General features: G+C 35.8%; 1 protein-coding gene across 3 annotated transcripts in view; it reads left to right on the top strand.

Moving 5' to 3' along the window:
• The window catches only part of LOC123539137 (inversin-like), a 223,521-nt gene that overhangs the window by 161,413 nt on the left and 45,558 nt on the right, over positions 1 to 16,550 (top strand). For all 3 annotated transcript variants that reach the window (XM_045323631.2, XM_045323630.2, XM_045323629.2), the window contains exon 20: positions 15,618 to 15,721. In XM_045323631.2, coding sequence (XP_045179566.1) covers positions 15,618 to 15,721 — 104 coding nt within the window. The remainder of the gene's footprint in view (positions 1 to 15,617; positions 15,722 to 16,550) is intronic.

Genomic DNA, 16,550 nt, shown 5'->3' on the forward strand with positions numbered 1-16,550 from the left:
GAGTTACGGGACTTTGATTTTTGTTACTATACTATATACATACAGTCTGCATATGCAATCTTGTGTGCACCAACTCTCCTCATCCCCTTGACACAATTTAATGAAACCTAACACAAGTGATCAGTAACAACAGTTGTTGTGCATGGTGCATGTTAGGTTCTTTCAGAAAAAAAATTTGCAGAGTTACGGGACTTTGATTTTTGTTACTATACTATATACATACAGTCTGCATATGCAATCTTGTGCACGCATAATCTCCTGAACCCATGCACACAATTTAATGAAACTTAACACAAGGGATCAGTAGTAACCCTAGTTGTGCATGGTGCATGTTAGGTTCTTTCAAAAAAAAAATCTGCACAGTTATGGGACTTTGTTTTTTGTTAATATACTGTATACATAGAGTCTGCATATGCAATGTTGTGCGCGCCTAATCTCCCGAACCCTTGTACACAATTTAATGAAACTATACACAAGTGATCAGTACCAGCCCTAGTTGTGCATGGTGCATGTTACGTTCTTTTAGATAAATATTCTTTGTTTTTTGTTACTATACTATATACATAGAGTCTTTATACTTACAGTCCACATAATTATGCAGTCTTGGGTGCGTCAAATTGCAATGTATTGTGTCAGTGCATGCGTGGGGTGGGGGGGGGGGAGGTACATTCATCACCTTCAGTGATAGCTCTAGTTCTGGCATTCTCACAATCCAGCTTGCATGGCAAAAATTTATAATGTACTCTAGCATTTTGACATTCCCACCATCCAGCTAGCATGGCGTAAATATATCAGGTACTCTAACATTCTTACCTTCTCACCATCCAGCTAGTATGGCGTAAATTTATCAGGTACTCTTACATTCTGACATTCTCACAATCCAGCTTGCATGGCATAAATATGTAACATACTCTAGCATTTTGACATTCGCACCATCCAGCTAGCATGTTGTAAATATCCCGTGCGAAAATGGAACAGGAAATCCTGGGATTATCCCAGGAAGTCCCAGGACTATCCTGGGATAATGTCCTGAAAATACCTCAGGAATTCCTGGGATAGTCCTGGGACTTTTCACGCCAGTAAATGAGAATGGGACAATCCCAGGATTTTCCTATGAACAGGAAAAAAACAGGACACCAGAATTCAAAGAAACCTATGCTGTCCTATTCCTGGGATTAGGAAATAACTAGAAAATAAAAGTATATATTGTCCTGTTCTCAGGAAATCCCAGGAATGTCTTGAGAATTCTTTAAGTCAGGAAATCTAAGGACACTTGTCCTGTCTTCAGGAAATCCAAGGAATTCCTGATGTCAGGAAATTTAAGGAGAATTGTCCTGTGTATAGGAAATCCCAGGAATTCCTGATGTCAGGAAACCTCAGACACTTGTCCTGTCTTCAGGAAACCCCAGGGCATGTAGCTGAATACCTTGTAAACATGATTTGAAATTCTCTTTGGTGGAAAATACAGTTAACAAATTGAATGTTAAATTTCAGTAGTATATACAGTAAGAATATAAGTATTATCATTTCAAAATACATGTATTAAAAGATATTTTGTAGTTAAAAAGTATATATCATGTACATTGAAATAATACAACCTGACATAGCAGAAATGTTTTCTTAGCACGTCATAAATCAGCTCAAATATATGCACTCACGGCATAAAATCTAGGTGAAAATACTACTATTTAGTCTAGAATCATCAAATTATGAGCTTCATATTTAGCAAAAAGCTCATTCTAGGATCTGTTCACTAGAGTGAAACTGTCTTTGATCAGACATGTACAGATAACCTAAACTATACTAACACATTTCACTCTGACTGATTTTATAGAAAAATACTTTTCTAAATAACTTACTGTTTTATAAATAATTAAATGAAGGAGTTTATATAGTATTGTACAGAAAATGTTTCCTAACTTACCAGAAATACCAAATATATTCCTTTTACACTGACAACACCACAATCACATGTGCTTCTAGCAAAACATGGATCTTCAGTACAGGATGTAATTAATTAAACTTACTAGACCATTACAAGATCATGTTTCAAATTTATTACCAGATCTTTCAACCTCTATCTTTTAGAAAAAGTCCTGTCTTTTTCCTGTGAACAGGACAAGTTTTCTATCAAATTCCTGTTTTTTAGTGTAAAAGTCCTGTCTTCAGGACTTTTTTGAAGCCTTGCTTAAAGAATCTCAGGATATCCCAGGATAATCCTGGGATTTTCTGAGAACAGGAAAACCTTTCTGCACGGGATATCAGGTACTCTAACATTCTCACAATCCAGCTTGCAATGCATAAATATAGAATGTACTCTAGCATTTTGACATCTCCACCATCCAGCTAGCATGGCATAATTATATCGTCCCCTTAATGCAGAAAGGTACCAAGTGCCTTCTTTATTCATATGCTCATGGTACCTTTTTGCATTAAGGGGACGATATCAGGTACTCTAACATTCTGACATTCTCACAATCCAGCTTGCAATGCATAAATATATAATGTACTCTAGCATTTTGACATCTCCACCATCCAGCTAGCATGGCATAATTATATCAGGTACTCTAACATTCTGACATTCTCACAATCCAGCTTGCATGGCATAAATATATAACATACTCTAGCATTTTGACATTTCCACCATCCAGTTAGCATGGCATAAAAATATATCAGGTGCTTTAACATTCTGACATTCTCACAATCCAGCTTGCTTGGCATAATTATATCAGGCACTCTAACATTTTGACATTCCCACCATCCAGCTAGCATGTCGTAAATATATCAGATACTCTAACATTCTCACAATCCAGCTTGCATGGCATAAACATATAATGTACTCTAGCATTTTGACATTTCCACCATCAAGCTAGCATGGCGTAAATATATCAGGTGCTTTAACATTCTGACATTCTCACAATCAAGCTTGTTTGGCATAATTATATCAGGCACTCTAACATTCTGACATTCTCACAATCCAGCTTGCATGGCATAATTATATCAGGTACTCTAACATTCTGACATTCTCACAATCCAGCTTGCATGGCATAAATATATAATGTACTCTAGCATTTTGACATTTCCACCATCCAGCTAGCATGGCGTAAATATATCAGGTACTCTAACATTCTGACATTCTCACAATCCAGCTTGCATGGCATAATTATACCAGGTACTTAGTCTGACATTCCCACCATCCAGCCAGCATGGCGTAAATATATAATGTACTCTAACATTCTGACATTCTCACAATCCAGCTTGCATGGCATAAATATATAATGTACTCTAGCATTTTGACATTCCCACCATCCAGCCAGCATGGCGTAAATATATCAGGTACTCTAACATTCTGACATTCTCACAATCCAGCTTGCATGGCATAAATATATAATGTACTCTAGCATTTTGACATTTCCACCATCCAGCTAGCATGGCGTAAATATATCAGGTGCTCAAACATTCGACATTCTCACAATCCAGCTTGCATGGCATAATTATATCAGGTACTCTAACATTCTGACCTTCTCGCCATCCAGCTAGCATAGTGTAAATGTATCAGGTTCACTAACATTTTGACAATCTCACCATCCAGCTAGCATAGTGTAAATGTATCAGGTACACTAACATTTTGGCATTTCACCATCCAGCAAGCACGGTGTAAATATATCAGGTACTTTTACATTTTGACAATCTCACCATCCAGCTAGCATAGTGTAAATGTATCAGGTACACTAACATTTTGACAATCTCACCATCCAGCTAGCATAGTGTAAATGTTTCAGGTTCACTAACATTTTGGCATTTCACCATCCAGCAAGCATGGCGTAAATATATCAGGTACTCTGACATTTTAACCATCCAGCTAGCATGGCATAAATATATCAAATACTCTAACATTCTGACATTCTCACAATCCAGCTAGGATAGTGTAAATGTATCAGGTACACTAACATTTTCACAATCTCACCATCAAGCTAGCATAGTGTAAATGTATCAGGTCCACTAACATTTTGACATTTCACCATCCAGCTAGCATGGCGTAAATATATCAGGTACTCTGATATTCTCACCATCCAGCTAGTGTGGCGTAAATATATCAGGTACTCTTGACATTCTCACAATCCAGCTTACATGGCATAAATATATAATGTACTCTAGCATTTTGACATTCCCACCATCCAGCAAGCATGGCGTAAATATATCAGGTACTCTAACATTCTGACATTCTCACAATCCAGCTTGCATGGCATAAATATATAATGTACTCTAGCATTTTGACATTTCTACCATCCAGCTAGCATGGCGTAAATATATCAGGTACTCTAACATTCTGACCTCACCATCCAGCTAGCATAGTGTAAATGTATCAGGTTCACTAACATTTTGACATTTCACCATCCAGTAAGCATAGTGTAAATATATCAGGTACTCTAACATTCTGACCTTCTCACCATCCAGCTCGCATAGTGTAAATGTATCAGGTACTCAAACATTCTGACATTCTCGTCATCCAGCTAGAATGGTGTAAATATACTGGGTACTCTTTCATTCTGACATTCTCACCATCCAGCTTGCATGCTGTAAATATATCAGGTACTCAAACATACTGACACTCTCACCATCCAGGTTGCATGGTGCAAATATATCAGGTACTCAAACATACTGACATTCTCGCCATCCAGCTGGCTAATATATCAGGTACTCAAACATACTGACATTTCCACCATCCAGCTAGTATGGTGTAAATATATCAGGTGCTCAAACATTCGACATTCTCACAATCCAACTTGCATGGCATAATTATATCAGGTACTCTAACATTCTGACCTTCTTGCCATCCAGCTAGCATAGTGTAAATATATCAGGTTCTTTTACATTTTGACAATCTCACCATCCAGCTAGCATAGTGTAAATGTATCAGGTACACTAACATTTTGACAATCTCACCATCCAGCTAGCATAGTGTAAATGTTTCATGTTCACTAACATTTTGGCATTTCACCATCCAGCAAGCATGGCGTAAATATATCAGGTACTCTGACATTTTAACCATCCAGCTAGCATGGCATAAATATATCAAATACTCTAACATTCTGACATTCTCACAATCCAGCTAGGATAGTGTAAATGTATCAGGTACACTAACATTTTCACAATCTCACCATCAAGCTAGCATAGTGTAAATCTGTCAGGTCCACTAACATTTTGACATTTCACCATCCAGCTAGCATGGCGTAAATATATCAGGTACTCTGATATTCTCACCATCCAGCTAGCGTGGCGTAAATATATCAGGTACTCTTGACATTCTCACAATCCAGCTAGCATGGCGTAAATATATCAGGTACTCTAACATTCTGACATTCTCACAATCCAGCTTGCATGGCATAAATATATAATGTACTCTAGCATTTTGACATTCCCACCATCCAGCAAGCATGGCGTAAATATATCAGGTACTCTAACATTCTGACATTCTCACAATCCAGCTTGCATGGCATAAATATATAATGTACTCTAGCATTTTGACATTCCCACCATCCAGCAAGCATGGCGTAAATATATCAGGTACACTAACATTCTGACATTCTCACAATCCAGCTTGCATGGCATAAATATATAATGTACTCTAGCATTTTGACATTTCTACCATCCAGCTAGCATGGCGTAAATATATCAGGTACTCTAACATTCTGACCTCACCATCCAGCTAGCATAGTGTAAATGTATCAGGTTCTGTAACATTTTGACATTTCACCATCCAGCAAGCATAGTGTAAATATATCAGGTACTTTAACATTCTGACCTTCTCACCATCCAGCTAGCATAGTGTAAATGTATCAGGTACACAAACATTCTGACATTCTCGTCATCCAGCTAGAATGGTGTAAATATACCGGGTACTCTTTCATTCTGACATTCTCACCATCCAGCTTGCATGGTGTAAATATATCAGGTACTCAAACATACTGACACTCTCACCATCCAGCTTGCATGGTGTAAATATATCAGGTACTCAAACATACTGACATTCTCGCCATCCAGCTGGCTAATATATCAGGCACTCAAACATACTGACATTCTCACCATCCAGCCTGCATGGTGTAAATATATCAGGTACTCAAACATACTGACATTCTCACCATTCAGCTAGCATGGTGTAAATGTATGAGGTACTCAAACATTCTGAAATGGACCAAGAGTTTTTTGTATTCCTGAGGATTTAGATTTGACTCTAAAGCACAAACAACTTTCAGAATTTAAAACATATAAATTACAGGGCGTCAAGTTACCTATATTTACCTATATTTTCCTATATTTTAGCCCTCTACCTATAATAACCTATAAAATCCTATATTTTGCCAAAATACCTATAAATACCTATAATCTGGAAATTTTGCGGTAAGCAAGGAATACAAAGCGAGGGCTGAGCGCGAAACTATTGTATCTTGTTCTTCATTTATATACAGTTACAATAGTTTCGCGCTCAGCCCACGAAAGGTCATTCAAACCATTAAAAAAGAAGTAATTCTATGATAATTGAGTTTATAAATATGCTGTAACCTTTTAGGCATTGAAATTTGATTCGTTTCAGTGTAGCAACCCTTGCCAGCCAGCTTTAGAAAGCTTAAGTAATGGAAGTCTTTTTTCAATTGAATATTTTCCATTTCTTTAAGCTTTCATGTATAAAAATGTGAATAGGAATGCACACGTTTATTATTTTTTCAGAATAAACAACTTAATGTTCATAATTAAGCCTCATAATGCCTGTAATAAGAGTCATGTTTCGAGATAGGTGGCTATCAAGGTAGATGGCAATGGACATGAACTGAAATTATGTGTGTCAAGGGAAGAGTGACTCTTTTGGTCATGTACATTGTGCAAAACTGACATAAAGTGTGATAATGCTGGACTGAGACAATCTTCAACATGCTTTTCTGTTCCTTTTATTTTATGTTTAATAAAAGGAGTGCTGGTAGGTGGTGGAGGAGGATAAAACACTTGTCTGGACTTGTTTCTTCATTATGAGCAACCTATATAATCCTATATTTCTGGCCCCCAAATACCTATATTTCAGGATCCTACCTATATTTTTGACTCCCAAAAGCACTTGACGCCCTGAAATTACTGTGTTGCAATAAAAGAGATATATTTTTTAGTAAATGCATCACAAAATTTGACAATTATAGCATAATTAATAATTTGCGGCAATTTTGCTGACCTCAAGAGAAAAGTAAGGATCAGTAAAATGCCATTATTTTCATTCATTTTAGTTCAGATCATTTGAAATTTTTAATAGTGTCAGTTTTGTCCCATACCTGTCTAGAAAATAACAAACATTATATCATCTGACAACTCTAAGACAGAAAGATTAACCTATGAGAAACCTTTAGAATATGAGAAATAGGGGTATGTATATAGTTGAATATTTGAAAATCTTCTTGTCAGACTTAACCCTTTACCACACAGAACAGAAGCCAAAGTAACCTCTTTTACATAACACTGATAAGTGATAATCAATAATCAATAATCGGTATATGGCTGATAAAGGTGACTGTCTTATCTGAACAGAGGTGTTGGCATTATTTTGTGATTACACACACACATGTTAAAAATGTCATTATTTTAATATTTTCTGTAAGTTTGACATTATTTTTGTCAATATAAAGTTTATAGCAATTTAAATTCTCTTTCCGATGATACAAAATTTATTGTAGTTTCTCTTTTGAGTTTCGAAGATATAAAGTGTTAAAGTACGGGAATATATATATTTAGGCATAAAATTCTGTTTTGGATTACTTTCACATTGAAATTCATATACAATTTCATTTTGATGTTTGAAAATTTGATTTATAGTTAATAGACTTATCTTCCGAATCGGAATCGGTAAGTATTTATATAAAAAAAACAACCATCAAACTGAATAACACTACAAAAATAACGGATCTTAAAATTTCTGAAAGTGCAAAAAGATCGTGGAGATCGAGACTCGTAACCGACTACAGTATTCTTGTGCTAAAAATTAAATATTTTTAAGATAATATTACGTAATATTTTGATGATCAAACGTCGGTACATCACGGGTGACTTCCGCAGCAATTAACTCTTGGGGTGTCATAAAATATTTGAAAGCCGCAGTCCTTCTGTTTTGATTAACACTTCCCGTTATGTAAGGCCATAAATTCCAAGCCATCGTATACACAAATTGTTGTTTAGGGGAAATCTGCATGTATCACGCGTGACCTTCATGACCTAACACATTTAAAAATACTTTGATGTTAAATGGTTTTTATTTTTAGAACGAGGAAAGCCCCGCGAAACGGCTAGTTGCAAGCAGTTTCTCACTAATTTTCCATGACGTAGCGTCGTGCACATGTAGGAAAAAAAAACGGTGTCTTTCTTTGCAAAGTACTCAATAAATTTAAATAGTAACCACATGATCTTTTACGTAAATAATGATGACGAAATCCCATATTTTGAGTTAGTAAACATCCGGAATTTGTTTCTTTAGGAAAAGAACGAAAATAAAGCGATTGATTATGAGACACGGGATAAAACGATTCTGTTCAAATGGCCGTTAATCGGTATAATACGTTTCTATCGGGGAACCGATAGACACGGGCCAATACGTTTCTGTTTGGTAATCGATAGATACCGTGATAAACGTATCCATGTGGGAAAGGGTTAATAAAATAAAATGTTCCTTGTTTGACCCTCTTCAGGGATTATTCTACTTTTTCCAATTTTACATTGGCGACAAGAAGAACTTTTAAAAAATCTTCTTGTTTTACTTTATATTGCATCTTAGTATCCCATACATGTCAAGTTTCCTTGATCATCTATAAGTTTCACAGGTTTTCAGTCCATCTCCCGGTCATACGGAAATCAATTTTTTCTCACTAAAATCCATAGTTCCAAGTCCATGTATCAAACTAAATCGCTAATTACATACTGTGGCTGACATAATTTACCAGTTTTAAGAAGGTGACGTACAGACAACATTCTGCAAACAGATGTGTGTATGTGCCTTGAGATATTTTCAGATTATGTTAATTGGTGAGTGGTGATGTTTACTTAACCCTTAGCCTGCTAAATTTCTTAAATGGACTGGTCCATCATTCAGTTTGGACAATACCATTTATTACTCGAAGGGGGGTTCACTGAAAATTTACTGACTGAATAGTGAACAGTGCAGACCATGATCAGCCTGCACGGATGTGCAGGCTGATCTTGGTCTGCACTGGTCGCAAAGGCAGAATCACTTGCCACCAGCAGGCTAAAGGTTAAATGTGATAAAGAAGGAGCTTCTTAAAGGGGAATATTCAGCATTTGATAATGTATATATTTAGAAAGAATTTAATGAATACTATAACCTGGCGAAAAAATTATGAAAATCGGATTACAAACAAAAAAGATACGGAAATTTAAATATTATCAATTGATGAAACGGCAGCCATTTTGGGCACACTGACGTCATCGTTCTTTCCTTATGTAGGCATTACCAAATATGGTATTTATGGCAAAATTATATTTAATACAATTAAACATGGAGCTTAAATTTAAGGTATACACTTTTACACACATACTAAAATTACTGATTATATTATGGCCCACAAAATATGTTTCTCTTAGTTGTTATTCACTGATGGAAATGCCCATATAAGGAAAGAATGATGATGTCGCTGTGCTCAAAATAGCTGCCATTTGAGTTCATAGATGGTATTCAGATGGCTATATCCTTTTTGTTTGTAGTCCGATTTCGTAATTTTTTTTTGTAAATGTTAATGTTTCACCTAGTTCTTTCTAATAAGAAATTTTGCCAAATGTTGCATATTCCCCATATAGATATAGGGTTACAATTGAATAGATAAAAGAGTCGACCTTAACTAGAGAGGACTTCAGTAAGCCTACTGGCTTCCAATCCAATCCAAAATTTATGTATGTAACTAATTATTTAAAATGTACATATTGGGAAATAAAAATATGTTTAAACCAACTAAAGTAATGACCACTATTACAAATGATGGCAGAATTTGAGATAGGTTCAAACATTTTTTTTTACAGTTATAATTTTGTATTGTTTTATTTTTATTGAGTAAAAAGCTCTTCTACTATAAAAATCTAAAATGGTGAAATAGGTTTATACTATTGCTAAGAATCTAGGAATGTCTAAAAGACCTACAGATTATTCACAGGATACACCAATATGTTAGTAAATTTAATCAGTTTTTCTGCTTATTAAATGACAATTAAATGAAAATAATTTAAAACATTTAAATCAATAGTTGAGTTACAACAGAACCAATGGAAGATGAGGTGACAACACGTAACACACTGGGTAGTTTGAACAATTTATTTAATTAAACTTAGGTTGTTTAAAATGTAACTTACAACCCCTGAAACCATTGCCCAACTCAATTTAGCAAATCCGAAAGGAAAAATGATTCAGTTTCTTTTACAGTCTCATATTCAACTAAAAAAATTCTTAAAAATTGCTGGTCGATACGATCTCCTGGATTTTTATCAAATCTCCTTGAAATTTATCCAGGAAACTTGGCATGTATAGTGTATCTTGTCATCACAACCATCCGCAGTACCCAATCTCCCTAAATTTTGGTATTTTGTCTAGGTATCCTGTGTCATGATTCCCACCCTCACACCCCTTCAACTCCCCACAAACGCACACCGTCATTACTGACCTGTATAAACACTGGCCCTGTTTCAAAACAATTTCAATAAATTTTCCTTCGATGAACTTCTACCAAAATTATATAAGCAAGCTTTGAATCTCAGGTGAGAGATCTAAGGCCATTATGACCCTCTTGGTTTTTGTTATTTCATATTTGAAGAACTTTATGTTAACTGATTTTGCAGATAGAAACTGTAATGAAAAGCGTAGTCAAAAGAGAATGATTTTATGTCAATTGAATTTCTACATGAATTTAGAATAGCCAAGGACAGTCAGAAGCATTGATCGGCTTCTCATCTTACATTTCACAACTTAATACATATGAATGCTTTAAATCAAAACATTAACAATGGATTAAAATTCAATACATCCATTCAACTTTTTAAGTTTGAAATTATAGTGTATGGGCCATAGGGAAAACTACATATTAAAGGAAGGTTTTCAGATGTAATTTTTCACTGAAAAGTACATTAGTCTGATATAAAATCATGTGAATTATAGTTTCGTTATGTCCAAGGTGTGGAAGGGAATTCAAAATAACTTGACACAACTGATTGCAATGAGGGGGTTTAGCATTAGAACTGTAATTCATCCATAACAATTTTAGAATTATCTCCCCTTTTTAGCTCGACTATACGAAGTATGGAGAGCTGTCCTACTGGGCTCAGTGTCGGCGTCCTTCTGCGTCCGCACTTTGGTTAAAGTTTTGATGCACTTTCTTTTTATCTCTGTAATTACTTGATGGATATGTTTCAGACTTAAAATAGTTATTCCTCATCAACACCCACATCATATACCACAAGGGCCATAACTCTCACACCAATATTTCATGAATTATCCCCCCTTTTTAGCTCACCTGTCACAAAGTGACAAGGTGAGCTTTTGTGATCGCGCAGCGTCCGTCGTCGTGCGTGGTCGTGCGTGGTGCGTAACTTTTGCTTGTTGACCACTCTAGAGGTCACGTTTTTCATGGATATCTTTATGAAATATTGGTCAAATGTTCCCTTGTGATACTATGTCAAGTTCGAAACTGGGTCACGTGCAGTCAAAAACTAGGTCATTAGGTCTAAAATATAAAAAACCTTGTGACCTCTCTAGAGGCCATATATTTCACAAGATCTTCATGAAAATTGGTTCAGAATGTTCATCTGATTGATATTAGGTACAAGTTCGAAACTGGTCAGTGGGTCAAAAACTAGGTCACTTAGGTTTAAAAATAGGAAAAACCTTGTGACCTCTCTAGAGCCATATTTTCTCAATGGATCTTCATAGAAAATTGGTCAGAATGTTCATCTTGATGATATATAGGTCAAGTTCGAAACTGGGTCACGTGGGGTTAAAACTAGTCATAGATCTAAAAATAGAAAAACCTTGTGACCTCTCTTGAGGCCATATTTTTCATGAATCTTCATAATATTGGTCAATGTTCACCTTGATGATATCTAGGTCAAGTTCGAACTGGGTCTGTGGGGTCAAAAACAGGTCAGTAGGTCTAAAAATGGAAAAACCTTGTGACCTCTAAGCATTATTTTCATGAGCTTCATGAATATTGGTCAGAATGTTTCACTTGATGATATCTAGGTCAAGTTCGAAACTGGTTCACGTGGGGTCAAAAACTAGTCGATAGGTCTAAAAATAGAAAAAACCTTGTGACCTCTCTAGAGGCCATATTTCTCAATGGATCTTCATGAAAATTGGTGAGAATGTTCAGCTGATGATATCTAGGTCAGGTTCGAAATTGGGTTCATGTGCGGTCAAAAAACTAGGTCAGTAGGTCGAAAAATAGAAAAACCTTGTGACTCTCTAGAGGCCATATTTTCACGGAGTCTTCATGAAATTGGTGAGAATGTTCACTTGTGATATTAGGTCAAGTTATAATGGGTCACGGCCTTCAAAAACTAGGTCATTAGGTCAAATAATAAGAAAACCTTGTGACCTCTCTAGAGGCCATATTTTCAATGAATCTTCATGAAAATTGGTAGAATTTTATCTTGATGATACTGGTCACATGTGCTCAAAACTAGCACTATGTCAAATAATAGAAATAACGACGTCATACTCAGTTCAACACGGGTCATATGGGGATAGGTGAGCGATTCGGACCATCATGGTCTCTTGTTATAAATTTCAGGTTAAAGTTTGATGCACTTTCACTCTATCTCAGTTATTACTAAAATGAATTTGATTCAATCTTAAAATCAGTTGTTCCACCTTATCACCGATCATATGACACAAGGTCTATAACTCTAGTACCAATATTTCATGAATTATGCCCCCCTTTTACTTAGAATTTCAGATTAAAGTTTTCATGCACTTTCACTCTTATCTCAGTTATTACTAAATGGATTTGATTCAAACTTATTTTGTTATTCAACATCATCACTCACATCATATAACACAAGGGCCATAACTCTTGCACCAATATTTCATGAATTATCCCCCCTTTTTACTTAGAATATCAGGTTAAAGTTTTGATGCACTTTCACTCTATCTCAGTTATTACTAAATGGATTTGATTCAAACTTAAAATAGTTGTTCCACCTTATCACCCACATCATATGACACAAGGTTCATAACTCTGGCACAAATTTTTCATTAATTATGCCCTCTTTTACTAAGAATTAAAGGTTAATTTTGATGCATTTTCACTATATCTCAATTATTACACTATGGATTTGATTCAACATGACACAAGGTGCATCACTCTTGCACCAATATTTCATGAATTATGCCCCCTTTTTGCTTAGAATTTTACTAACTTAATGTTTTGATACACTTGATCCTTATCTCTCTTATTACTTTTGACACAGACTCAAGCTATTATCCAATATCTTCATCTGCATTGGAGTCATTAAACACTCCAGTGACACCTCCAGCTTCATCAGATATGCCCAGTTTCACTATCCAGCATCGAAATAGTCGAGCATGCTGTCTTTTGTGACAGCTGTTGTGAAGACAAGTGAGAAAGAACAGATCAAAAAGTTAAATGTTTGATGAAAGGACAGATCAAAAAGTTAAATGTTTGACTAATGGACAGATCAAAAAGGACAGATCAAAAAGTTTAATGTTTGAAGAAAGGACAGATCAAAAAGTTAAATGTTTGACGAAAGGATAGATCAATAGTTTAATGTTTGAAGAAAGGACAGATCAAAAAGTTATGTTTGACGAAAGGACAGATCAAAAAGTTAATTAAATGTATGACTTGCAAATCACAGGTACATTGAAAGAACAGTAATAATATGTAACAAGAGTTGTGTAAAATGTTGCATAACACAATCATTATTATGTCAAGGCTGTGCTTGAACATTGTTATTGTACTGTATATCACAAAGACAGCAAACTCTGCTAGAACATTGTCATTGTACTGTATATCACAAAGACAGCAAACTCTGCTAGAACATTGCCATTGTACTATATATCACAAACACAGAAGCTCTGCTAGAACATTGCCATTGTACTGTATATCACAAACACAGCACGCTCTGCTAGAACATTGCCATTGTACTGTATATAACAAAGACAGCAAACTCTGCTAGAACATTGCCATTGTACTATATATCACAAAGACAGAAGCTCTGCTAGAACATTGCCATTGTACTGTATATCACAAACACAGCACGCTCTGCTAGAACATTGCCATTGTACTGTATATCACAAACACAGCACACTCTGCTAGAACATTGCCATTGTACTGTATATCACAAACACAGCACACTCTGCTAGAACATTGCCATTGTACTGTATATCACAAACACAGCAAGCTCTGCTAGAACATTGCCATTGTACTGTATATCACAAACACAGCAAGCTCTGCTAGAACATTGCCATTGTACTGTATATCACAAACACAGCAAGCTCTGCTAGAACATTGCCATTGTACTGTATATCACAAACACAGCAAGCTCTGCAAGAACATTGCCATTGTACAGTATATCACAAACACAGCAGCTTACAAGAAAATAGGTATAATTACTTTGAAATTTAAATACAGTTGAAACTCGGTATCTTGAATTCCAAGGGATTGAATGTTTTACATGGAGATACCAGAAATTCAATTTAAAATTGCTATTTTGTGCATATGTTTTGGGGACAGGACTAGAAAATATCTTCAAGATAGCCGTAATTTTGAGTTTGACATATCAAGTTTCAGCTCTGTCTGTGCTAGTTAAATCAGTTTTTTTTATAAGGGATCCTGGATCTGCAAGTGTTTTAGGTCTATAAACTTGAGTAGGAAAAACATTAGGTCAGTGTACACAACTAGCTGTACAGATTTAATAATTGAAGAATATATTTGTATAGAAATTAAACTGTTGTGTAAATACAATACTGAATGGTTGCCTTTTCTTAAATGTGGCTTACAGCATTGAAAATGTACCTTTAATACAAATATCATATCATAAATTAAATGAAAGAAGTAAAATGTTTTTCAGAAAATAAAAATTTTGCATTTATCTAAAAAAATTCAGTGTTGGTGAAATAAAATCTCTGTATTTCAACACACATTTCATAAAAGTTACAGTAATTATTGTTGATGTGTTAACTTTGGAAAATGGAAAAAAACTGCCATACTGATGAATGTGAACAAAGTTTACACATGGAAATAGAACAAAATGAACTCAAAGAAACAAGGAATGAAGTATTAAAAATAAATGAAGATAAGACAGAACAAAACAGGTAGATTGGATTACTGTCTTTATAATGTGTCACAAAGCTTCCAGGTTGTACCGTACTTGAAGTAAGTTTTCCACAAAATTAATGGTGGTTGATCCAGTATGTGTTTTCTCTGAAAGTGTTTTTTACATTATTGGCAGTGCTTTGTTCTTTTTGGCTGACAGTCAGTTTGCAATTTCTGTATCAGTTTGACAGCATCTTTTTCATGGGTAATTTCCAAGTTAAAGAGATAATGATGTAACATTTCCTATTTCAGACGGAAACTATTGCAGTCGTTACACCCAAACAAACGACAGCTGAGAATGTGGGATCCAGAACTGATAGCCATGAAACAGAGAGCATTGGTGTCACAGATATATGGTAAGGCTGACTTACATGTTGCATGTATAATTATGTTACATCATTTTAGGGAATGCTACTGACTTACTTCAACCCTGATTGGGCATAGGGCTTTAGTCCTTTACACTCTGATTGGAGCGTAGTGCTTTTGTCCGCTACACTCTGATTGAGGCCTAGGGTTTCAGTTCTCTTCTCCCTTATTGAGACATAGGACTTTATAACTCTACACTCTTGAACATAGAGCTTTAGAACTCTACACTCTGATCGGGACATAGCTTTTCAGTCTTCTACACTCTAATTGGAGTATAGGACTTTAATCCTCTACATCTTGATTGGGACATAGGGTGTCATGGGCCTCCGTTGCCAAGTGGTTAAGGTCACTGACTTCAAATCACTTGCCCCTCACCGACATGGGTTCAAGCCTCACTTGAGGCGTTGAATTCTTCATGTGAGGAAGCCATCCAGCTGGCTTACGGAAGGTTGGTGGTTGTACCCAGGTACCCGCTTGTGATAAAATAATGCACGGAGGGGCACCTGGGATCTTCCTCCACCATCAAAGCTGGGAAGTCACCATATGACCTATAGCGACGTTATCCCCAACAAAAACAAAAAAATAGCGTGTCAGTCCTCTACTTTCTGACTGGGGCTGTAGTCCTCTAAACTCTGATCAAGACATAGAGCTTTAGTATATTTGAGTCGGCTAAACGCTGAAAGCATTCGACAAGTCCTTGCTATCGCCCGATTTCTCATTCTCATTAAATGGCCTCACAACACAGCGAATAGATGTAGTTCCATTAGATTGTCTCTAATTTCAAAGAGTTCATTGATCGGATGAAGTTCAGTTATGTCA

This window comes from Mercenaria mercenaria, chromosome 18 (genome assembly GCF_021730395.1).
Source record: "Mercenaria mercenaria strain notata chromosome 18, MADL_Memer_1, whole genome shotgun sequence".
NCBI classification, from domain to species: Eukaryota; Metazoa; Mollusca; class Bivalvia; order Venerida; family Veneridae; genus Mercenaria; species Mercenaria mercenaria.